Source organism: Sparus aurata, chromosome 6 (genome assembly GCF_900880675.1).
Source record: "Sparus aurata chromosome 6, fSpaAur1.1, whole genome shotgun sequence".
Taxonomy (NCBI): Eukaryota; Metazoa; Chordata; class Actinopteri; order Spariformes; family Sparidae; genus Sparus; species Sparus aurata.
In genome coordinates, this window is record NC_044192.1 from 386245 (window position 1) to 410494 (window position 24250).

The window sequence follows — 24250 nt, forward strand, 5'->3', positions numbered from 1 at the left end:
CTAATCATTAAAGTGAGAACACATGAATCATCTTGTGTTGAAACACACCTTCTGTCAGAACTCAATCAGAACTGAAGCCTCTCAGTGAAACTCTGTCCGTCAGTCTGATCGATCGTTTTATGACCGCTCAAGTTCTCGGCCTGTTAAATTACACTTCCTGTTCTTCAGCTGCTTCTTTGCTTCCAACATTTCTTGTCAACGCTAAAATAAATTCTGGCCCTTAATATGTAAAGCAGGTGAGTCATGGACGTGACCAATGGGCGTGTCTATGTGGATGTGGGCGTGGTCCGGTGGGCGTGGTCGCCATACAGTGACCTGTGAGACTGGAGCTGTGTTCAGGTTCAGTTGGAGACGTGTGGGAACAGTTCTGATGTGAAGGTGTTTCCTGTTTGTGTCCACAGGTTCTCCTGCTGGATTTTAACATTTGCAGGTTTTACTTTTCACTTGAGCTGAAGAAGAGACAGAGGCCAACTTTTCAAGTTGCAATAACAGAAATATAAGAAAGTAATAATGAGGATTTTGCCCAACATAAATCTTTTAAATGTTCCTTTAATTATCTGCTGACCTTCACATTTATGGAGGCTCAGACTTCTTCAAGGAGCCGGGAGCTGCTTCTGTCGTCCTCTCATAGAAAACAAAGTATAGAAAATAGAAAAATTGATAATGTCCATTGATACATGTTTAAGGAACAATGAAAGGAATCCAGGACACTTCCACCTGGTTTCTGTTTGACTTCTGCAGGTCAGTGAAGTAAAGAACATTTTGAGTCTGAGGGAAAATACAAGTTATAAATATATTTACTGACTCAGGTGTGTGTGTGTGTGTGGGGGGGGGGCACGTGCTGATAAACACGTGGCAGGACACACACACACACACACACACACACACACACACACACACACTTCTGGTTACACAAGGCGCAGCAGCGTCACGTGGGGCTGTAACACCGCGACGCTCCCTGACGGAGCCGCAGACTCTTTGTCGACGGTCCCTCGACTTTCTGATGAAATCTCCAACTGGAGCGTAAAGACGGACCGACGGAGGCGACAGGCGGCTACAGTCTCACTTTATCGGGGAAACGGCAGCAGAAGTGGCGCCAGAAAGACAGAAAACCGTCTGAACTGGAGCCGGAAACCAACAGATGGTGTTTTTGTTCAGAATATTTTTAATGTTCGTCGCTTCCGCTTAAATAACCGCTGAGCTAGCTGCTCCTGCTAAGCTAACCCTTTAGCATCGCAGACCGCCGTGAAGCCGCAGGAGTCCTCCAGCCGCCGCCGCCTCTTCACGGACATTCACAGCAGACAACATGGCTCTTCTGTCCTCTTCAGACCGGGTTCATCCCTCGTACCAGGAGTCCAGCCTGCTTAGTCTCTCTGTGTCCCCCAGCTCCGTCCCTGTCTTCACCAAGTTCTCCACAAGAAAGAAGTCCAACCCCCGCTCTCAGCAGAGCGCTAACGTCGCGCAGCGCGCCGGAGTTACGGACGATATTTCCTGGGTGTCCTCTGGCTGTGACCACCGGTATGTGGAGTAAAACGAGCGGAAGATGTTTCACTAATAGTTTGGATGTGTCTGAGTGCAAAGTGCTAATAGCTGGTGGTGTTAGCCTGGACTGGAGCCGCACACAGTTTGACAGCTGTCACATTAGCAGCTAACCTGAAGCTAGCTGACAGCCGGGAGCAGCTAACCTGAAGCTAGCTGACAGCCGGGAGCAGCTAACCGGGAGCAGCTAACCTGAAGCTAGCTGACAGCCGGGAGCAGCTAACCGGGAGCCGTGCTGCTCAGGTGATGTCACAGTATTCACATTTTGCACTTTTGTTGAAGAAATGTTCAGAAGTATGAACGCAGAGGAACATTTATCCAGCGGGCAGAGCTCGCCCTCTCCGTCCGGGCATGGAGTGCCTTCTCCCGCGCTGGACGGTCAGGAAAGCTCGTGGATCGGCCTGCTCTCCATGTTCTCAAGGCCCGCGGTGTCCTTCCTACAGAAGTACCTGCCGGGGCGAGCCCGAACTCCGGCCCGGTCCGACTCACGCGCCGGTTGGACCAGTACGGACTTTAAAAGCAACTTTGCGGAAGAAGAGCGGGAGTTCTTAAGACAGCTGGACGACATCATGCCGTTGACGCAGCACGCGGCTCCCCACCTGACCTACCTGCGGTGTCAGCACAGCGGAGCCGCCGGCCTGCTGGAACCGGAGCCGGGCAGCACTTTACCGTGGCTGACCGCTGACTCTCTCCGGGAGCTGGGCATCCAGAGCGCAGAGGATATGGACTTCAACCTCTGTCAGCAGGCTCAGGTCGGACACTGGTCCTCTGCCAGGACTTTTCTCAGTCATGTTGGGTTGAGTCTGGTGTCAGCTCAGGAAATCAAACACATGAAAACGACCGGAGGGAAGGACTGGCTGACGGAGGCCGAGTCCCCCCCCAGGACGAGCAGCGGGGGTAAAAGCAGGATGTGGTGGAGCAGCTTCTGGGGAGGCGAGGAGAGCTCACAGAAGGGCCTGTTGTCAGATCTGTCCTGGGCTGAGGACGGGACCCCGACAGGACCACTTTGTCCACAACAACCGGCAGCTGAGACAAAAGCCCCCGGTGTGTTTGTCCCGAGCGGGTCGATGCTGGGAGAAAACACTGGAGCGACTGAGCACAAAGAGGAGCCGGCCAACAAAGAAGGCCTTCAAACAGTCCAGAACACAGAGGGATCCACGCCAGAACAGCGACTCAGCATCAGGGACCATCTGAGCAGTCCAGGAGCTGCCGCCGCCTGCAGTGAGGTGGCGCTTCTGACCCCTGATCAGGACAATGGTTACTCCAGTCTGGAGGAGGAACACGTCCAGATGTGCCAGCTGTTCATGGTGAAGGCCCCGAGCGAAGAGCGGCCGGCGTCGGAGTCCCAACCCACCGACACTCGAGCTGCTGTCGAGACGGACATGGAGGAGGAGACATGTGAGGACAGACAGTCTTCATCAGGACAGGAGGACGAGGAGGAGGAGACGCAGGAGGACGAGGAGGGACAGGAAGCAGCGGAGGCTCCTCCCCCTCAGTGCCACAATAAAGCCATCGCCTTCATCATGGGCTGCCCCTGCAGCGACGACGACAGCAGCCAATCAGAGTCCAGTGAGGAGGAGGATGATGATGATGATGGCTTTGACAGCGAGGGCTCGTCTGACTTGTCTGACTCCACTGACGATGAAGATGACGATGAGTCGGACAGCGAGTTGGACTCTGAGGCCGAGCGTCTGTGGAGCTCGTTGTCCCAGAGCGTCGACCCATACAACCCCCGAAACTTCACCGCCCGCCTGCACACCAGCACCACCCAGCCCAGGACCATCCCCACCTCCTCCACACCGCCCTCCTCCACCCAGTCCACCCCTGCCTCCTCCCCCGACCTCACCCCGCTCTCTCTCTCCACCCCTCTCCTCCCCTCTTCTTCCCCTCCATCCGGTTCTGACGTCTGGGACGACTCCACCTCTGCCAGTGAGGTGGATGAAGCAGAAAGCCTCCGTCTGTGGAGCTCCTTCGGCTGCTCCGACCCCTACAGCCCTTTTAACTTCCAGGCCCCGCTCAGGACTCGAGGGCCTGCTGAGGCAGGGCCCCGGCCCAGGACCAGGGCCAAGAAGGCCTCCCAGACTCCCTCTCACTCCCCCCAACATACGCCACCATCACCTCCCAGGTACAGGAAGGAGGAGGCGGAGGAGAGGCTGGACAGCGGCTTCTCTGAGCTGTCGGCGTCCTCACAGAGCTGCAGGACGATGAAAAAGGTCAGTGTGTTTTCTTCTTCTCTCCACAGCTCAGTCGAGCTCAGTTGATGTGGTAATCGAGCGTCACAGCTTCTCAGGTGTGTTGTCCAAACACAAAGTGTGTTTCAGGTCTGTGATGTGATGAAGATGGTGATGATGAGGAGGAGTAAACTCAGTGTTCAGTGACGGCGTGTAGACGGGAAACACTGACATCAGTGCGAGGTGGTCTGACGCTGACAGCACTTCCTGTGTTACACAGTAATGGTCACTTCTTCTTCTACTGTCTGTAGGAACACTGACCTACTGCTCGCAGCTTTCCAGGCCTCTGATTGGCCGGCGCAGCTGTAGACTGAGGGCTGTGGCGCTACCTGTTGGTTGACTAGAGATGGAAAACCTTTTTATATTGATACAATATTGCTTATCGATACTCTTGATACCACTCCCCATAATGTGGTGTGATATAAAGAAGTGACATGAAAAGATTCTTCTCCAGTTATTTTATTTTTATTAACAGATTCTGATTCTTTATTAACCTCTTAATAAAATCAGGAGCTCAGTGTTTGTCAGGACGACTGTTTGAGTTCTGCTGACCTGTGATCAGCGTCTGCTGCTCTTAAACAGTTTGTCCTCCTACAGACTCAAACATGAGCGAAGCAGAAAGACTGAACAGACAAATAAATCAGTTCATTGTACGTCTGCACTGAAACCTTCCGACAGCCGAGCTGTTGATACAAAGAGGCCAGATTGTGACGTCGGATCAGAACATTTCCTCACAGTTCAGGATGAAGTCAATGAACCTGAACAAAGAGCTGAATCACACAATCCAGGCAGAGCTCGATACAACTGTTCTGTGACCCCTGCTGTCATTTAATGACAGGTGGAGGTGTGAGCGCTCTGATGATGTCATCAGAAAGAGTCAGAATCAAATAAGAACACTGCTGATGTGGTTTCTCAGTTTGGTCTTCTTTTAACCAAAGGTTTATATTCTGCCTCCTGTGGCTGCAGTGAGAACTGCAGCTTTAAGTGTTGACTCTTAATTTAAGACAGACTAAAGTTAGACTGTTAATCTACATTAGATCTTGAATGGACACACAGCTGGTGCTTTCTGTGTCGCATCACATGTCAAATACAAACAACTGGACAAGAAACAAAATGTGACTGATCTTTGTTGTGAACAGACTCTGAACTCTTCATGTTTGTTCTTAGTGATCAGTTCTTGTTGCACAGAAGCTTCAACATGACGAAGATGATGAAACACTTTGAGACTGAAATATTTAATACTGTAAAATGTGTCCAACAGAAGCAGACGGATGATATTCAGCATTTTTCTGATTATGTGTCGTTGATTTTTCCGTTGGGTTGCCAATAAAATAATAAATGTGAACGTGCTGCTCTGTCTCTGCAGCAGCACAATAACAAAGGGACTCGTTACTGAAGTGAACAGAAGACTGAAGTGTTGAGTGATATAAAGAGCAGTATTATCATTATTATCATTATTATTGTTTTTATTATTATTATATGTTATAAATCTAATGTTAAATGTTTCCAGCTGAAACGATCTCGTCTGCGTCAGTCAACACGTCTGTCTGTCAGAATCCGTCTGGAGTGTCACCCCAGCAGAACTGACCCGGTTCTGACTCTTCTTCTTCCCATCAGGTTCGTTTCTGTGACGACGTGGAGGAGTTCTTCGCCAGCTGTGGCGAGGAGGAGGAGGACCGGCGGGGCCCCTGGGAGGAGCTGGCCCGGGACCGCTGCAGGTTCCTGCGACGCTGTCAGGAGGTGGAGCAGAGCATCGCCTACTGTCTGCAGCCACAGCACCGCCGCCTGGTGGCCCGCCGCCTCACTGTCCTCTACGTCCAGGACAACTGAGGACGGCCCGTCTCCTCCTGAGTGTCCTCCTGAGGACATGAGGACTGACTGCACAGAGACGGCAGGACGGACTGTTGACTGACTCACTACAGTCCTCGTCTGTCTCTGCAGCTTCAGTGGACTCGTCCAACACGATTCAGGGTCTCTTCAGGACGGACTCTTAATTTGAAGGGCTCAGCCTGCAGTTTCACTGTGACAGGAAGTCGTCACTGCGGCTTCGCTGTGACAGGAAGTCGTCACTGCGGCTTCGCTTGTGACAGGAAGTCGTCACTGCGGCTTCGCTGTGACAGGAAGTCGTCACTGCGGCTTCGCTGTGACAGGAAGTCGTCACTGCGGCTTCGCTGTGACAGGAAGTCGTCACCGTGTTCGTCTCAAAGTGTTTCTGACGTCTTCACGTCCGAGTTTTACGTTTGCGGGGTTTGACTTGATGTTTGCGTCACAGACGAGCTGCTGTGTGAAGATGAATGTGCTGAACGAGTCGATGTTCCATTATTGATCGTACGAGAAGGAACCTGATGCTAATCTGAGTTCATGATTGATAATCGATCAGTTTCTTCTGATTTTCCTGATGATTCAATAATTTCAGCTGTCGTCCACATTGAGGACAGAAGCTGTGATGTCAGAAGACCAGGAACCAATCAGGTCTCTTCTTCCCTGTTGAGCTGATTGATTTCTGTGACTGAACAATATATTGATTATCTGTTAATCTGCACATTATCGTCTCAGTTTGAGCTCCTGAAGGTCGACATGGAGTCTTATATATTTATTCTTATATTCACATGAAGAAAAGCTGAAGTGATGATGAAATCAGTTTCAGATCAATAGAAGAATTGATTGATCGGATGGATTGTGATGGAAGCAGCAGCCTGTCTGTGACTCGTCGTCATGTTGAACAGATTTGATTCAGTGTTTGAGTTTTAATCTTGAAAGCCAAAGATCGCTTGTGTGTCAGTGTTCGATTGATTTGCATGAATTTATCTCATTAATGTAGAAAATGATCCTCAGACTCGATCACTGAGGATCAATACACCCGAGTATTGATCTGAAAGTGTTGCCCCTAACGACTCGTCTCTGACAAACAGGAAACTGCAGCAGCGTCACTAAACACCTGAAGAAGTCCCGACTGTCGATATAAAACCTGTTTTCTAAAAATGATCTGGACCTCAGATGATTAATTAATTTAATTAATCTTCAGGTTAAACAGCTGCGAAACTAAACGATGTCAGAATGATTTAAGACGTTTTCGTGTGTGTCGATGTGCCGTTTAAAGGTTTAATTTGTCAACTTTCAGTGGAACCGACCAGAAAAAAGACCAACCAGTTTTCAAACTGAGCTGGTGGTTCAGAGCTTCGTGTGGACGATGGAGAGTTTATTAAAAAAAAGCTGAATGAATAACGTGGAAACACTTTTCAACCTGTTCAGACTGTTTTTGGCATTTTTGTTTGATAACGGACTAAAAATATAAATTGATAATTGATGTTTTTTCTTTTCATGTTTTGGGGAAAAGGCAGTGAGAACTCAGCAGCAGGAGGTTTGATATCTGGTCTTTATTCAGAAACAAGCAGCAGATTGTTCTGACAGCAGAGACAAAGTGGACTAACGATCAGCTGGTTCTCCTCACAGTGTTCAGATGTTCGTCCTCGCTCAGCTTCAGTGTTCACATTAAACCTTAAAGACGTCACGTCGTCGTCTCTGAGCAGAAGTCTCCGATCAGAAGACGTGAGGAAACGTCACAAACTCAAACCTCAGCGGATCGACTGAGCTCGGCCTGTTCGTCCCGTCGTCTCACGGTGGCGCCGGCTCACTCCAACACAGGAAGTCAAAGACTGCAGACTCTGGGTCAGTGACTGATGTCAGCTGATGTTTGGTAATCAATAACGTCACATTTATTAAAGAACAGATTCAGACAGAAGATGAAACTACAGACGTTTCTGTGATTTTTATTTTTCTAATGCTTCCTCACTCATTCTGTCTCCTCACAGCTAAATATGACAAATTAAATCAATATTTAATGATCCCAGCGGCTCCAGTGCTTCTTCATCCTGTCCTCACTCATCATCAAGGCCTTGAGTCTGTTTCCAGGTCCTTGAAATGTCTGAAATGAATCTTAGAAATATTTTTACAACTCCTAATTTAAAATGGGACATAAAACTGATCTGCAGCAGGTTATCTTGATGTTATTGATCAGCTGATTAGTGTCACTCTGCACTGTGTGTAGCCTTTAGCCACGTTAGCAGCAGCAACTGCCACAAGTTGGTCTACCTTTGGTGTTCTTGTCTTTTCATCGGGCGCCATCATCACATCAGACCCGCCCCCTGCCTCTGATTGGTTGGGTTAAATTCAGATTAAGATTATCAGGCTGAACCAATCAGGGTTCCCTGCTAATTAGCATGCTAACATGCTTGGCTCAGACCTTGAACATGGTAAATGTACCTACTGTGTTAGCTTGCTAATGTTAGCATAAATGTGTTAAGTTTCATTGTCAGTAATCAGAGTAAATTCTGCTGCTGCAGTTTAATTATAATAATTAAACTTAATTCATATGGAGATGATTGACAGTCTCAGCTGATGTTTGTTGTCTGTGTTATAGATTCTCATCATGTAGTTCTTTCTCAGTTCCAGTCCAGCAGGACGTTGGACGTGTTTGTCCCTCCGGCTGTCGTCCACAGTCTGGTCCAGGAGGTGAGTTGAGTCCAACGTCGTCCGTCTCCACCAGGCCCTGCAGATACTTGATGTACCTGATGGCGGCCCTCAGCGTCTCCACCTTGCTGAGACGTTTGTCGGCGCTCTGTCCCGGCAGGTGCTCCCTCAGTTTGGCGTAGCCCTGGTTCACACACCTGACCCTCTGTCGCTCGCGCTCGTTCCTCTTCTGGATGAATGCCGGCTCAAAAGGACACTCGTACACGCTGAAGTGTCCGTGGTGGTGGAAGGGGGACAGGTAGGGCAGCAGCGGGGGCCCGGGGCCCTTCAGAGGGTCCATGCCGGAGGGGTAGAGGAGGAAGGGGACGGAGGAGTGGTCACAGTGAGCAGCAGCAGGAGGCAGACTGAAGCTCAGGTAAGAGGACGGAGAGAAGGTGGAGCTCATCATGTGACCTGACACCTGGAACACACCTGGAGGATCAGCAGAGAGCTCAGTGAAGCTTCATCCTCCTCACCTGGACAGAGACAAGAGACATCACCTGAGACAACACCTGAGACATCATCTGAGACAACACCTGGACAGAGACAAGAGACATCACCTGAGACAACACCTGAGACAACATCTGAGACAACACCTGGACAGAGACAAGAGACATCACCTGAGACAACACCTGAGACAACACCTGAGACATCACCTGAGACATCACCTGAGACAACACCTGAGACATCACCTGAGACAACACCTGAGACAACACCTGAGACATCACCTGAGACATCACCTGAGACAAAACCTGAGACATCACCTGAGACAACACCTGAGACATCACCTGAGACAACACCTGAGACATCATCTGAGACATCATCTGAGACATCACCTGAGACATCACCTGAGACAACACCTGAGACAACACCTGAGACATCACCTGAGACATCACCTGAGACATCACCTGAGACATCATCTGAGACATCACCTGAGACAAAACCTGAGACATCACCTGAGACATCACCTGAGACAACACCTGAGACATCGTCTGAGACATCACCTGAGACAACATCTGAGACATCATCTGAGACATCACCTGAGACAAAACCTGAGACATCACCTGAGACAACACCTGAGACTTTTCTTCTTTTGCTCTGTGCTTTTCCTTCAGTATTTACTTCAATACATCCACCTGTCCTCCTGTCTGTCCTCCTGTCTGTCCTCCTGTCTGTCCTCCTGTCTGTCCTCCTGCAGGGTGTCATCAACATCAAACTAACTTCAGCACTGTGTCGAGTGTTTCATTCACACTGAGACGTAAGTGATGACCTCATCACTCACAACCAATTGGATCGATTGATTATCACTTCTGATAGTCAACATTCATCCAGTTATCTTCATTATCACTGATCTGATTGATCAAATCAACTGACTTCAAATGTTCTTCTGGCTCTGATGCAGCGAGTAATCTGTAAAGTAACTGTAACTAAAGTTTTTCTAATAAAAATAGTGGAGTAAAAAGTATTTTTCTTCAGAATAAAGTGGAGTGGACGTATAAAGTAGCAGAACATGGAAATACTCCAGTGTAGTACAAATACCTCATAATTGTACCTGAGTAACTTGAGTAACTTGAGTAACTTGAGTAACTTCCACCCTGACTGATCTCAGATCTGTCAGTTCATGAAAATAACACATTGATAAAAACTGCTGTTGAAGCTGGAAACTGAAGCTGATATCAAATAAGAAACAAACGAGCTGTAACCAACTATTAGTACCACTGTTAGTAATGTGATTACCTCCTGCAGTAATCGATTAGTTGTTGATCTCTGAGATGTTTCAGACAGAGAAAGTGTTGCTGGTCGTTTCGTCCTCAGACGCCACAGATCTTCAGTTTACTGTCACAGAGCTGCAGTCAATGGAAAGACTGTTGGTTCATCATAAATCAATCAAGCAGACGATGAAAGGATTTTGTAATTAATCAAACACCTGACGACTCGAGTATTCAGAGCAGTAATCAGAGTACAGATCGATGTGTGTGTGTGTGTGTGAGAGGTTTCTTTGTCTCACCTTCAGATGCTGCTGCTCCCGTCTGAGGCTGCACGATGAAACACTGATGCTTTACCTGCTTTTACATGCTGAAGCTCCGCCCCTCCAGGTGTGTGATGGGCCGTCAGGTAACAAGACACACACACACACACACACACACACAAACGGCAGTGGTGTGTCATGAATATAAAACATGAGATTGTTGAGCTTTATGAAATGATGGAAGATGAAACACACTGCTAACCCACTGAAGTGTGTGTGCGGAGTGTCTGTGTGTAGTGTGTGTGTGTGGAGTGTGTGTGTGTGTGTAGTGTGTGTGTCCAGACGTCAGGCGCTGTGAGGAGTAAAGCTGCTCTGTGGAACATCAAAGAGCATCGACACATAAAAATGAGTGTTTGCAGTTTCCTCTTCCTAAATCCTCCATTTCCAGATGAAAGGCGTCAGCGACACACACCCTTCCTGTCAGCCTCTCATCACACAACACACACTGATGACTGTTTATACACACACATACACACACACACACACCTGTAACCTGAGCTGCTGTCTTACCTGAACATTCAGACCACTTGTTCTTCATGTCAGTGGAGGAAGACTGAGACGACATCACACTTTATTTAAAATCACTGAAATCAACGACATCATCAGCTGACATCAGTGGCTAGTTGTTGGTTAGTTGTTGGTCAGTTGGTTTTTTTGATCGATTTATTTTTGGATTTGAAGACAGAAAAACAGAATCCAAAAGATAACATGTTAAATAAGACACAGAAACAAGAACACTGACATACTAACAGACACAATCCAAAGAAAAAAATAATTACTAAAAGTTATGAGAAAAATAAAAAACTTCAGCTGCTCCACTCTAAGATGTACCGGCAGCACTCCAAACCTTTTGAGCACATCTCTACCAGTATGAGTACGAGGGGTTCAACAAGTACCGGATAACATCAATTTGCATAACTTGCAGTTTGTTTTTAAGCTTGACAGACAATCCACAGAACTGTGCAGAGCAAGCATGATCAAAGTGGCGCTGTATCAGAGATAAAACACGCCTCGTCCTGCGATACAAAGACTTTAGTTTACTGGCACATTTAGCTCATACTTTTGCTGCAGTAGATTCACACGTTAGTGATTGTTCTAGATATGTGACACCTGACTGAGACACTCATTCAGTGCCATCACACACGACCTTTAGTGCATTGATTTTTAACACCTACCCAGATGTATTGAGAGCTTGTTGTCTGTAAGCAGCTGGCTGACCGTCTCAAGCTCTTTGCCAAGAGTGTTCTCTCTTTCATGCACATCACTCCTGGGACGAGTAAGACATCAGCATATAAAAGGAGCCCACATGTCTCTGCAGCCGGCATGTCATTGATGTATGCTAAAAATAAAAGGGGGCCCAGGATAGAACCTTGGGGCGCCCCACATGTTATAAGCTCAGGATCAGATGCGTCGCTCCCACATCACAAACTGAAGTCCTTCCTGTGAAGGGAACCGTTTAACTGCAGTACCACTAAACCCCATCATGCACTGCAGTATTTCATGGTTTACTGTATCAAATGCTTTTTGCAAATCGAGAAGAACCATCCCAACATAATTTCCTTCATCAAAATTCTGGCGGATGTAATCAAAGAGATGAGAGACAAGTTTCTGTAGAGTGTGCTGCTCTAAAGCCCGACTGAAGCTCATACAGCAGATTCTGTCCCACAAAATACTCCTTTAGGTTAGTGGTTGGTTAGTGGTTGGTTAGTGGTTGGTTAGTTGTTGGTTAGTTGTTGGTTAGTTGTTGGTTAGTTGTTGGTTAGTGGTTGGTTAGTTGTTGGTTAGTGGTTGGTTAGTTGTTGGTTAGTTGTTGGTTAGTGGTTGGTTAGTTGTTGGTTAGTGGTTGGTTAGTTGTTGGTTAGTTGTTGGTTAGTGGTTGGTTAGTTGTTGGTTAGTTGTTGGTTAGTGGTTGGTTAGTGGTTGGTTAGTTGTGGGTTAGTGGTTGGTTAGTTGTTGGTTAGTGGTTGGTTAGTTGTTGGTAAGTGGTTGGTTAGTGGTTGGTTAGTTGTTGGTTAGTGGTTGGTTAGTAGTTGGTTAGTGGTTGGTTAGTTGTTGGTTAGTGGTTGGTTAGTTGTTGGTAAGTGGTTGGTTAGTTGTTGGTTAGTTGTTGGTAAGTGGTTGGTTAGTTGGTGGTTAGTTGTTGGTTAGTAGTTGGTTAGTGGTTGGTTAGTTGTTGGTTAGTGGTTGGTTAGTTGTTGGTTAGTGGTTGGTAAGTGGTTGGTTAGTTGTTGGTTAGTGGTTGGTTAGTTGTTGGTAAGTGGTTGGTTGGTTAGTTGTTGGTTAGTTGTTGGTTAGTGGTTGGTTGGTTAGTGGTTGGTTAGTTGTTGGTTAGTGGTTGGTTAGTGGTTGGTTAGTTGTTGGTTAGTGGTTGGTTAGTTGTTGGTTAGTGGTTGGTTAGTTGTTGGTTAGTTGTTGGTTAGTGGTTGGTTAGTTGTTGGTTAGTGGTTGGTTAGTGGTTGGTTGGTTAGTTGTTGGTAAGTGGTTGGTAAGTTGTTGGTTAGTGGTTGGTTAGTTGTTGGAATACACAAAAACTACTGAACAGGTTTCTATTGAACTCAGATGGAGGACGGTCTTGGCCCAAAACAGACCTCATTAACTTCTGGTGCTGATCCAAAGAGACGGATCCAGGATCCATTCTATCTTTCACATTGTGAGACTGGATGTTTGTCACACTTTAGTGAACTGTAGTTTGGATCTGGGTGACGCTGGCTGGTATCTGTGAGTGCAGTTTAAGTTCTGGTTCTGTGGTTGTGGATGCTACCGAGCTGTAGACAGGCAGCTTGATGCTGAACCGGGCTGGATTGAATTAAAGGGGACTGTTGGGCCTTGGGGAGGTATGCACTCTACAGGGACGTCTCTGTATTCATTGTAGTTAGTCAGCAGGATTACAGAACAAACTGCTGGACCGGTGTTGATGAAACCTGGTGACTCAGACTGTGAGTGTTCCAGAACCACAATCCACATCTGGAATAATGAAAACACATAAAGTGAAACTAGTTTGATTTGATCTCAGAAGACAGAACGATTGATTGATTGATTATTGAAAAGAGCCTTTGATCATCACTTCAACACAACTTCATATTTACACTGTGGAGGCTTCAGTGGCCTCTCTGGTGAAGACACGAGTCCCGTCTTCATGTCCATCAGTAACATCAGGACGCTGCAGCTGTTCAGCCAAACGTTTGTCCTCCAGCAGCTCCCAGTAACAGAAGCACTGAGCTCCTGATGCAGCTGCAGGGACAGACTGCAGACACAGTGCAGCTAAAGGACCTCAGAGACCAAAATATCAGATTATGTTTGTCCAAAAATTGATTCAGGTTCTGGACTTCTAAACGTCAGTATCCATCCACAACAACAGATGGCGCCAAATATGAGTCAAAGGACTGAAGTCCCCTCAGCGCCTCACCAGCACTGCAGCCCAGAGGCCTGACAGGTGGAGAGGTGGAGGCTCAGAGGCTCAGAGGTGGAGGCTCAGAGGCGGAGGCTCAGAGGCTCAGAGGTGGAGGCTCAGAGGTGGAGGCTCAGAGGCTCAGAGGTGGAGGCTCAGAGGTGGAGGCTCAGAGGCTCAGAGGCTCAGAGGCTCAGAGGTGGAGGTTCAGAGGCTCAGAGGCTCAGAGGCTCAGAGGTTCAGAGGTGGAGGCTCAGAGGTGGAGGCTCAGAGGCTCAGAGGTGGAGGCTCAGAGGTGGAGGCTCAGAGGCTCAGAGGTGGAGGTTCAGAGGCTCAGAGGTGGAGGTTCAGAGGTGGAGGCTCAGAGGCTCAGAGGTGGAGGCTCAGAGGCTCAGAGGTGGAGGTTCAGAGGCTCAGAGGTGGAGGCTCAGAGGTGGAGGCTCAGAGGCTCAGAGGTGGAGGTTCAGAGGCTCAGAGGTGGAGGTTCAGAGACTCAGAGGTGGAGGCTCAGAGGTGGAGGCTCAGAGGCTCAGAGGTGGAGGTTCAGAGGCTAAGAGGTGGAGGTTCAGAGGTGGAGGTTCAGGCTCAGAGGCTCAGAGGCTCAGAGGCTCAGAGGTGGAGGCTCAGAGGCTCAGAGGTGGAGGCTCAGAAGCGGAGGCTCAGAGGCTCAGAGGTTCAGAGGTGGAGGCTCAGAGGCGGAGGCTCAGAGGCTCAGAGGTTCAGAGGTGGAGGCTCAGAGGCTCAGAGGTGGAGGCTCAGAGGCTCAGAGGCTCAGAGGCTCAGAGGTGGAGGCTCAGAGGCTCAGAGGTGGAGGTTCAGAGGCTCAGAGGTGGAGGCTCAGAGGCTCAGAGGTGGAGGTTCAGAGGCTCAGAGGCTCAGAGGCTCAGAGGTGGAGGCTCAGAGGTGGAGGCTCAGAGGCTCAGAGGCTCAGAGGTTCAGAGGTGGAGGCTCAGAGGTGGAGGCTCAGAGGTTCAGAGGCTCAGAGGTGGAGGTTCAGAGGCTCAGAGGTGGAGGTTCAGAGGCTCAGAGGTGGAGGCTCAGAGGCTCAGAGGTGGAGGTTCAGAGGCTCAGAGGTGGAGGCTCAGAGGTGGAGGTTCAGAGGTTCAGAGGTTCAGAGGCTCAGAGGTTCAGAGGCTCAGAGGTGGAGGTTCAGAGGCTCAGAGGTGGAGGCTCAGAGGTTCAGAGGCTCAGAGGTGGAGGTTCAGAGGCTCAGCGGTTCAGAGGCTCAGAGGTGGAGGTTCAGAGGCTCAGAGGCTCAGAGGTGGAGGTTCAGAGGCTCAGCGGTTCAGAGGCTCAGAGGTGGAGGTTCAGAGGCTCAGAGGTGGAGGTTCAGAGGCTCAGAGGTTCAGAGGCTCAGAGGTGGAGGTTCAGAGGCTCAGAGGCTCAGAGGCTCAGAGGTTCAGAGGTGGAGGTTCAGAGGCTCAGAGGTTCAGAGGTGGAGGTTCAGAGGCTCAGAGGTTCAGAGGCTCAGAGGCTCAGAGGCTCAGAGGTGGAGGTTCAGAGGCTCAGAGGCTCAGAGGTGGAGGTTCAGAGGCTCAGAGGCGGAGGTTCAGAGGCTCAGAGGTGGAGGTTCAGAGGCGGAGGTTCAGAGGCTCAGAGGTGGAGGTTCAGAGGCTCAGAGGTGGAGGTTCAGAGGCTCAGAGGCTCAGAGGCTCAGAGGTTCAGAGGCTCAGAGGCTCAGAGGCTCAGAGGTTCAGAGGTTCAGAGGCTCAGAGGTTCAGAGGCTCAGAGGCTCAGAGGTTCAGAGGTGGAGGTTCAGAGGCTCAGAGGTTCAGAGGCTCAGAGGCTCAGAGGTTCAGAGGTTCAGAGGCTCAGAGGCTCAGAGGTGGAGGTTCAGAGGCTCAGAGGCTCAGAGGTGGAGGTTCAGAGGCTCAGAGGTTCAGAGGTTCAGAGGCTCAGAGGCTCAGAGGCTCAGAGGTTCAGAGGTTCAGAGGCTCAGAGGTGGAGGTTCAGAGGCTCAGAGGCTCAGAGGCTCAGAGGTTCAGAGGTTCAGAGGCTCAGAGGCTCAGAGGCTCAGAGGTTCAGAGGTTCAGAGGCTCAGAGGCTCAGAGGCTCAGAGGTTCAGAGGTGGAGGTTCAGAGGCTCAGAGGTTCAGAGGTGGAGGTTCAGAGGCTCAGAGGCGGAGGTTCAGAGGCTCAGAGGTTCAGAGGTTCAGAGGCTCAGAGGTTCAGAGGCTCAGAGGTGGAGGTTCAGAGGCTCAGAGGTTCAGAGGTTCAGAGGCTCAGAGGTGGAGGTTCAGAGGCTCAGCGGTTCAGAGGCTCAGAGGTGGAGGTTCAGAGGCTCAGAGGCTCAGAGGCTCAGAGGTGGAGGCTCAGAGGCTCAGAGGCTCAGAGGCTCAGAGGCTCAGAGGCTCAGAGGTTCAGAGGCTCAGAGGCTCAGAGGCTCAGAGGTTCAGAGGCTCAGAGGCTCAGAGGTGGAGGTTCAGAGGCTCAGAGGCTCAGAGGTTCAGAGGCTCAGAGGTTCAGAGGCTCAGAGGCTCAGAGGTTCAGAGGCTCAGAGGTTCAGAGGCTCAGAGGTGGAGGCTCAGAGGTGGAGGTTCAGAGGTTCAGAGGTTCAGAGGCTCAGAGGTGGAGGTTCAGAGGCTCAGAGGCGGAGGTTCAGAGGTGGAGGCTCAGAGGTGGAGGTTCAGAGGCTCAGAGGTGGAGGTTCAGAGGTGGAGGCTCAGAGGTGGAGGTTCAGAGGCTCAGAGGTTCAGAGGTTCAGAGGCTCAGAGGTGGAGGTTCAGAGGCTCAGAGGCGGAGGTTCAGAGGTGGAGGCTCAGAGGTGGAGGTTCAGAGGCTCAGAGGTGGAGGTTCAGAGGCTCAGAGGCTCAGAGGTGGAGGTTCAGAGGCTCAGAGGCGGAGGTTCAGAGGCTCAGAGGTGGAGGTTCAGAGGCTCAGAGGTTCAGAGGTTCAGAGGCTCAGAGGTGGAGGTTCAGAGGCTCAGAGGCTCAGAGGTGGAGGTTCAGAGGCTCAGAGGCGGAGGTTCAGAGGCTCAGAGGTGGAGGCTCAGAGGCTCAGAGGTGGAGGTTCAGAGGCTCAGAGGTTCAGAGGTTCAGAGGTTCAGAGGTTCAGAGGCTCAGAGGTTCAGAGGCTCAGAGGTTCAGAGGTTCAGAGGCTCAGAGGCTCAGAGGCTCAGAGGCTCAGAGGTAGAGGCTCAGAGGTTCAGAGGTGGAGGCTCAGAGGCTCAGAGGCTCAGAGGTTCAGAGGCTCAGAGGTGGAGGTTCAGAGGCTCAGAGGCTCAGAGGTGGAGGTTCAGAGGCTCAGAGGCTCAGAGGCTCAGAGGTTCAGAGGCTCAGAGGCTCAGAGGCTCAGAGGTGGAGGTTCAGAGGCTCAGAGGCTCAGAGGTTCAGAGGCTCAGAGGTTCAGAGGCTCAGAGGTGGAGGCTCAGAGGTGGAGGTTCAGAGGTTCAGAGGTTCAGAGGCTCAGAGGTTCAGAGGCTCAGAGGTTCAGAGGCTCAGCGGTGGAGGTTCAGAGGCTCAGAGGTTCAGAGGCTCAGAGGTGGAGGTTCAGAGGTGGAGGCTCAGAGGTGGAGGTTCAGAGGCTCAGAGGTGGAGGTTCAGAGGCTCAGAGGTTCAGAGGTTCAGAGGCTCAGAGGTGGAGGTTCAGAGGCTCAGAGGCTCAGAGGTGGAGGTTCAGAGGCTCAGAGGCGGAGGTTCAGAGGCTCAGAGGTGGAGGTTCAGAGGCTCAGAGGTGGAGGCTCAGAGGTTCAGAGGCTCAGAGGTTCAGAGGTTCAGAGGCTCAGAGGTTCAGAGGTTCAGAGGCTCAGAGGTTCAGAGGCTCAGAGGTTCAGAGGTTCAGAGGTTCAGAGGCTCAGAGGTTCAGAGGCTCAGAGGTTCAGAGGCTCAGAGGTTCAGAGGTTCAGAGGTTCAGAGGCTCAGAGGTTCAGAGGCTCAGAGGTTCAGAGGTTCAGAGGCTCAGAGGTTCAGAGGCTCAGAGGCTCAGAGCAGCCGTCCACCAGAGACCGTCCCGTCTCGCTGCTGTCAACCAGAGACAGCAGCGAGACGGGACGGTCTCTGGTGGACGGCTGCGAGACGGGACGGTCTCTGGTGGACGGCAGCGAGACGGGACGGTCTCTGGTTGACCGTCCCGTCTCGCTGCCGTCCACCAGAGACCGTCCCGTCTCCCTGCTGTCCACCAGAGACCGTCCCGTATCGCTGCCGTCAACCAGAGACTGTCCCGTCTCCCTGCCGTCCACCAGAGACCGTCCCGTCTCGCAGCCGTCCACCAGAGACCGTCCCGTCTCGCTGCCGTCAACCAGAGACCGTCCCGTCTCGCTGCCGTCAACCAGAGACCGTCCCGTCTCGCTGCCGTCCACCAGAGACCGTCCCGTCTCCCTGCCGTCCACCAGAGACCGCCCCGTCTCCCTGCCGTCCACCAGAGACCGTCCCGTCTCCCTGCCGTCCACCAGAGACCGCCCCGTCTCCCTGCCGTCCACCAGAGACCGTCCCGTCTCGCTGCCGTCCACCAGAGACCGTCCCGTCTCGCTGCCGTCCACCAGAGACCGTCCCGTCTCCCTGCAGCACCAGAGACCGTCCCGTCTCCCTGCAGTCCACCAGAGACCGTCCCGTCTCGCTGCCGTCCACCAGAGACCGTCCCGTCTCCCTGCCGTCCACCAGAGACCGTCCCGTCTCGCTGCCGTCCACCAGAGACCGTCCCGTCTCCCTGCCGTCCACCAGAGACCGTCCCGTCTTGCTGCTGTCCCTCAGAGCGCTCGCAGCCTCGGCTACTCACACTGCTGGAAGGAGACGCTGCACTTCCTGTCCGCCAGCTCTCTGAAGCCACCAGCCACGTCCAGGCTGCAGCGAAGCTGCTGGCCGCCCCCGACGGAGCCGCTGTGATGGAGGCTGAACTCCACCCGTTCCTTTAAATGACCTCAGGTCTTCACGTTGAAGCGTCGGTCCTGGTGTCGTTGCTGTTGAAGCACTCTGACTGGATGAATCCTCTGAGCAGGTGTGGAGCGGCTGTGAGCTGCTGCTGGAGGAAGTGTTGACACTGTGTGTTCACTCTCGTCTCAAACTCAAGTCTTTCCTGTCGAAAGATCCAGTAAACATATTTTATCTTTATATTTTCTGCTTTCGTGTTTTTGATGAAAGTTATAATATCTATAATATATCTTTAATATCTATAATATATCTTTAATATCTATAATATCTATACTATCTTTAATATCTATAATAAAATGCCATTTGTATCGTTTTTCAATGATATAAATGGAACGAAACGGACAGCTTCAGCATTTACTGAATTTTATTATGGTTTCAAACACATTCGTTTGAAATGCTCCTTTTGAGAGGCACAATGTAAGTTCAATTACTGCGCAGTGCGCAACATAACTCAAATACAGCATGTCACTTATTCTGTGCGTCGGCTCTGCTGTGCATAAGTTTGAAACAAACTCCTTCATAGAACAACAACATAGAAGATAACAACTGCATCAAGAACATTTAAGCTACCTCTGTTTTGTGTTGCGGCTCTGCTGCGCCGCATTAAGAAGTCACTTCACAGATGGATCCCTGGATCAGAGACTTGTCCAACACCAAGTTCACTTCTTTTTCAAAACGATGTAAAAGGGCAAAGTTTTTGAAACCAACGTGCAGGAGACCAGTCTTTAAAATGCAAACTGCATTCCTCATCTCAGCTCCAGATGGGACAACGGTCTCCTCTTCTTCATCCTCCTCCTCCTCCTCCTCCTCCTCGCTGCGTGCAGCACTGGTACCCGCACCAAAGCGCTCTTGTACCTCCGAGATGACGTCCTCTATTCCTCTACTACATTTTTCATTAAGAGAAAATGACTTCCTTTTTCCAGCCATGATTCGTGCGCTTGCTGCTCGGTGTCAACTCGTTACGTTAGCTAGCGAGGCAGAAGCAGACGTCCAGCAAGGAATCATGGGAGTAAAAAATAAAATACACGTAGTTTTAAAATTATTTTTGCACATGTTTTCATTCATAAAATGACCAAAAATGAAGACTATAAGCAGATTTCTTGATTACTATAAACGACTTATTTAAACAGCATTTGTATAGAAATGATTCGGTCCCAAGCTTTTTGATCCATATAAGCGGTTGATTACTATATCCGTGATCACTATTAGCGGTTTCCACTGTATTATTACATTGTTATATTAGTTATTATATTATTCTAATATTCATCAGACAGATACTTTGTTCCAGTGATAAAGTATGTGAAACAGGAAGTCTGTCCACATGAAATATAAAGACATTTCTTTCCTGTATGACAGTAAATACTAAACATCATCAACAACATGTTCACAGAAAAAAACAGCGTTAATAGATAAATATGGAACTCCATAATAAACTAATTCTGACAACATGTAGATATGAAACAACAACTCTTCAGGACTGAACATGCAGTGAAGTGTGTTCCTGCACAGATCCACAGCCACAAACACACTCTGAGATTATTTACACAGAATTAGTCTCATATGAGTTCATGTGTTAAAGAAAGAGTAAATAAATACAAACTGAAGTAAAGTGTCAAACTAGATTCTTCTGTTTTTCACGTTTTTCAAATATTTTAATATGTCCAGCATTATTTAAAGTAGCAGCTCTTCTGTCCTCTCAGCATGGCTCTCTACAGAACGACCCTCCAGGACCCAAAAGACATCAGCAGGTAAGACTCAGAGGCGGGAACACTTACAGGTGAACACAGCGAGTAGAAGACAGAGAGAATATGGAGATATGTTCCGGACCAGCAGCAGACCAGTAACACAGGACACAGCTGTCATATCAGCGTACGTGCTGTGTTTAATATAACAAGCTCACCTGGTTTGTTATTTACTGTAAACTTGATCAATCTCTACGAGACAGAAGTCATCTCATAGAATTCATTCATATATTCAGGTAATCAATAATCCTTACTTATAGACTCACACACCACAGCTGATGACATCATCATATTTATTATAAAACTGATTAAACAAGGACCAATCAGAGACATCGAACGCCAGCTTCATTCATTAATAATCACAAAGATGTCAGTGCATATATATATATACCATACACACATACACACACACACAGTATATACACTGTGTATATATACACAGTGTATATCTGACACCTCGTCGGGCATCATCCTTTACTTATTTTATAACCCTTCATGTGTTTTGTGTGTAAAAGTCTGATCATGTACAGGAACTGAAGCTGTCAGTTAATGTAGTGAAGTAAAACATGTGATGTGTTCGTTGTGCTTTTTATGTGGAACTCCTTATTTTTAGTGCAGTACTTGAGTAAATGTACTTAGTTACTTTGGAGACCTGGTAGCTTTCATGTGGAGCAGTTACCTACTGATTACTGGACGGGCTTTTCCCTCCAGATCTGAGGCAGATTAGTGAGCCGGGGTGTGTGTGTGTGTGTGTGTGTGTGTTGGGATAATTTAACACGGCACACTTCCTTTGTCTCGGGGGTTTGGGGGGAGCTGAGGACTGTGGGAAAGCAGAGCAGAGGCAGACTCCACACAGAGGACCCGCCCTGCAGCCCTGCAGCCCTGCAGCCAGGCAGCAGCTGTGTGATCAAACACCACCTGACAGAGTCCAACACTCTGCAGCCCGCTACCACCACCCGCCCACCTGAGGGGCTCAATACACAGAACTGCTGGCACACTCACACACTCACAGCTAAAGCCTCTGCTGCACGTGTGCAGTAGCGGTCTGCTCTGAACACACACGATGTTCATGGTTCTCACCTCGAGTCACTTCAGGTTCTGGATCTTCATGAACAAACTGATTCACTACAAATCCCTTGTGAAAGTGGAAACATGAAGTGATTCACAGATGTTATATTATCCATCAGGTCTGTAATATGACACTCGGTGTTTTTATGTCGATTTTATTACAGTGAAGACCGACCGAACCGATTCTGATGTAAGATATAAGAGAGTAAAAAGTTCTGATGTTGACACATCTGAGCTGTAGAAGTCAGAACAGTGATGAAAACACTGATGATTCCATTAAATCTCTATGGTTTTATTCTAATGTTCCAAACATACATGTGGTGACATCATGAATATGACTGAAGAGACACTGATCCTAATGAACAGTCATTAATGAACTCCTGCTGTTAGATGATGTATAAATACTGTAAACATCTGCAATTTAAATGCAAAAAAGGAAAATAACTTAAAGCTGCAGTCTGGAGTTCTGAGAGAAAACTGGACTTGGTCAGAACATTAGAATGAAACAGCTCCCAGGTCAGTTCTTCTCCCTCTCTGCCTTCTAAGCCCCTCCCACAGAGGAGGAGCCTACTGTGCACGAGCAGGCTTGTAACCACGGTAACAGAGGATGCCAGATAACCAAGACTGCGCATTCAAAATAACAACAACAACATAAGCCCTGATTGTTCTGTTTCTGATCAATACAACTACATTACAGTGACATTCCCTTCTGCAGATCACTGCAGATATCCAGAGTAACAATTAATATTCCTCACATCTCTGTAGACGAGTCACCAGGTGATCATTCAGGTGATCATCATCACCATGCTGCCTTTCTGAAGCATGAGGAACGTTATTTCTCTAAAACCAGTTCAACCACTTCAGAGCGTCCTGAACACAAACTAACATTATAACTGCCTGCTCACTTAAAGACACTTTTGCTAACCAGTAGCCATAAAGACAAAGCTAAACACCAGAGTTAGCATACAAGCTAACAAGCTAGATTTACACGCTGCTTTTCTTCTTCAATCCTCTTATTTCTTCTCTGTGACGTGGGCAGTGATAGAGCATGTTTCTGCTCTGTTGTTGTTGTCTGTTCTCCTCCATTGTTTACAGTTTGAGTTTGAGCTGTAACGTATCTGACCAGGTGAGAGCAGACACTGCACCTGTGTGAGGGAGGGAGGCTGCCAGCAGCATGCACGACAGTGATTGACACTTGGCTCTGATTGGTTGTGTTGATCCGGGAGCGGTGGATTCTTGCAAATCAAGCCACTGGGTGGAGCTTGCTTTTGCACACAAATAATTAAAAAAAAAAACGCAGGTAGCTGCTAGGATGAAAATCAGCACTTCCAAGTCTGAGGCCATGGTTCTAGACCGGTAAAAGGTGGCTTGTTCCCTCCAGGTTGGGGGAGAGTTCCTGCCTCAAGTGGAGGAGTTCAAGTATCTTGGGGTCTTGTTCATGAGTGAGGGAAGGATGGAGCGTGAGATTGACAGGCGAGCTTTTTTAAAGCTGAACACAAAAACCAAGGGAGCCAGGTACAAAAGACAAAAAAGGGACAAAAGACAAAGTGCAACCAAAAAAACCAAAATGCAAAATGCAAAAATCCAAAAACACATACCAAAGGGAACTGGGAACAGACAGGAGCAGGCGCAGACAGGGGCTGACAAATACAATGACCGGACAAGGAGTGAAGGGAAGACACAGACTAAATACACAGACACTGATGAACAGACAAGGAGCAGGTGAGGAGAGAGAGGAGGGAGGAGGCCAGGTGTGGTAACGAGGGGGAGGAGCACAGAGGAGAAGCCAAGTCTGTACTGACTGAGCTACTGCTGCCCCACACAACACAACATCAGGAATCATGACAATATTCTAGATTACCAGTGTGTCACTGATCTCCACAATATCCACGTTTCCTCAGAAGCCTGTGGATGCTGCTATGACAGATAACTACTTCTGCTGGTGGTTTTCTGTTTCCGGTTGCCTAGCAACAGCATGAGTGACCGCCACCGCCCAGCTAGCCCAAAACAACGAGCGTTATATCATAAATTGACATAACGCTCGCACAATATAAATTGTTGCTAAACAATTCAAGAAAAATGAAGGTTTTTTCAGAAACTTCTTGAGTAGAACATCAACAACTTTGACAAACATGTCCGCGCCCTGCACGCCATGCCGAGGAAGGAGGGACGGAGACTAGCGTGGCTCGCGGCTTTGACACTAAAATAAATATTTGGGTTTATGAATATCTTCCACAGAATAGCTGCTGCATGACTACAATGCACCAGCAGCCGCCTGTCTCCACGACTCCACTCTCCTTCAGCATCATCCACGCTGTGTGATTAGCTTGACTGACGCTGTGGCTGCTGCCTTCAGAAATATATACTCACTGTGTTTCTACAACAGTACTTTCCCTATTGTGTTACTGTGCAGGTAGTTTTATGCTTCTGTGCTTTTATAACTGCGTAATTCTTCATCGTCAACACCTTCAGAAAATACAAGATAATTAACTATGTGGATGTAGCTAACGAGGGGCCATTGCTTCATGTCATCTGCCCACTCTGTGAGAACTGTCCTCACAACTTTTTAAAACATCTGTACTGTGTATCCACCTCCGATTTTTGTCCATTCTGTCACTTTCTTTGCGTTAAAAGCCGTTTTTTAGAGCGAGCATAACAGCTACGCTAGAATACACACCGAGTTCAAGCAGTTCAACTGGAAGAGCTTACCCGACTACCGCTATGAACCATGGGTAAACTCATGAAGTCAGGAATAAGGTGGATACAAACTGTCTGATAAAAGATGAAACAAGCAGAAACTGAAGTCTTAATAAATAATAATAAAGAAATGTTAATTCATTATCTTAATAAATGTTATTGAACCAACCATTAATTATCATA

The 24250-nt window shown here is 48.8% G+C and overlaps 3 protein-coding genes across 3 annotated transcripts in view; 2 read left to right on the forward strand and 1 right to left on the reverse strand.

Annotated features, from left to right (window-relative positions):
- Positions 1-1585: 1585 nt before the first annotated feature.
- ppp1r15b (protein phosphatase 1, regulatory subunit 15B) lies at positions 1586-7616 on the forward strand. The gene is made up of 3 exons (XM_030420486.1): positions 1586-1670; positions 1717-3752; positions 5388-7616. The coding sequence occupies exons 2-3, from the start codon at positions 1824-1826 to the stop codon at positions 5598-5600; spliced, it is 2142 nt and encodes a 713-aa protein (XP_030276346.1). The 5' UTR covers positions 1586-1670; positions 1717-1823; the 3' UTR covers positions 5601-7616.
- LOC115583543 (achaete-scute homolog 5-like) lies at positions 7525-8787 on the reverse strand. The gene has a single exon (XM_030420487.1). It carries the CDS (start codon positions 8686-8688, stop codon positions 8185-8187), a length of 504 nt encoding a protein of 167 aa, XP_030276347.1. The 5' UTR covers positions 8689-8787; the 3' UTR covers positions 7525-8184.
- An 11474-nt stretch (positions 8788-20261) lies between these two features.
- aldh4a1 (aldehyde dehydrogenase 4 family, member A1) overlaps positions 20262-24250 on the forward strand; it is an 8636-nt gene continuing 4647 nt past the window's right edge. Inside the window, exon 1 of the mRNA XM_030418857.1 lies at positions 20262-20308. Coding sequence (XP_030274717.1) covers positions 20262-20308 — 47 coding nt within the window. The remainder of the gene's footprint in view (positions 20309-24250) is intronic.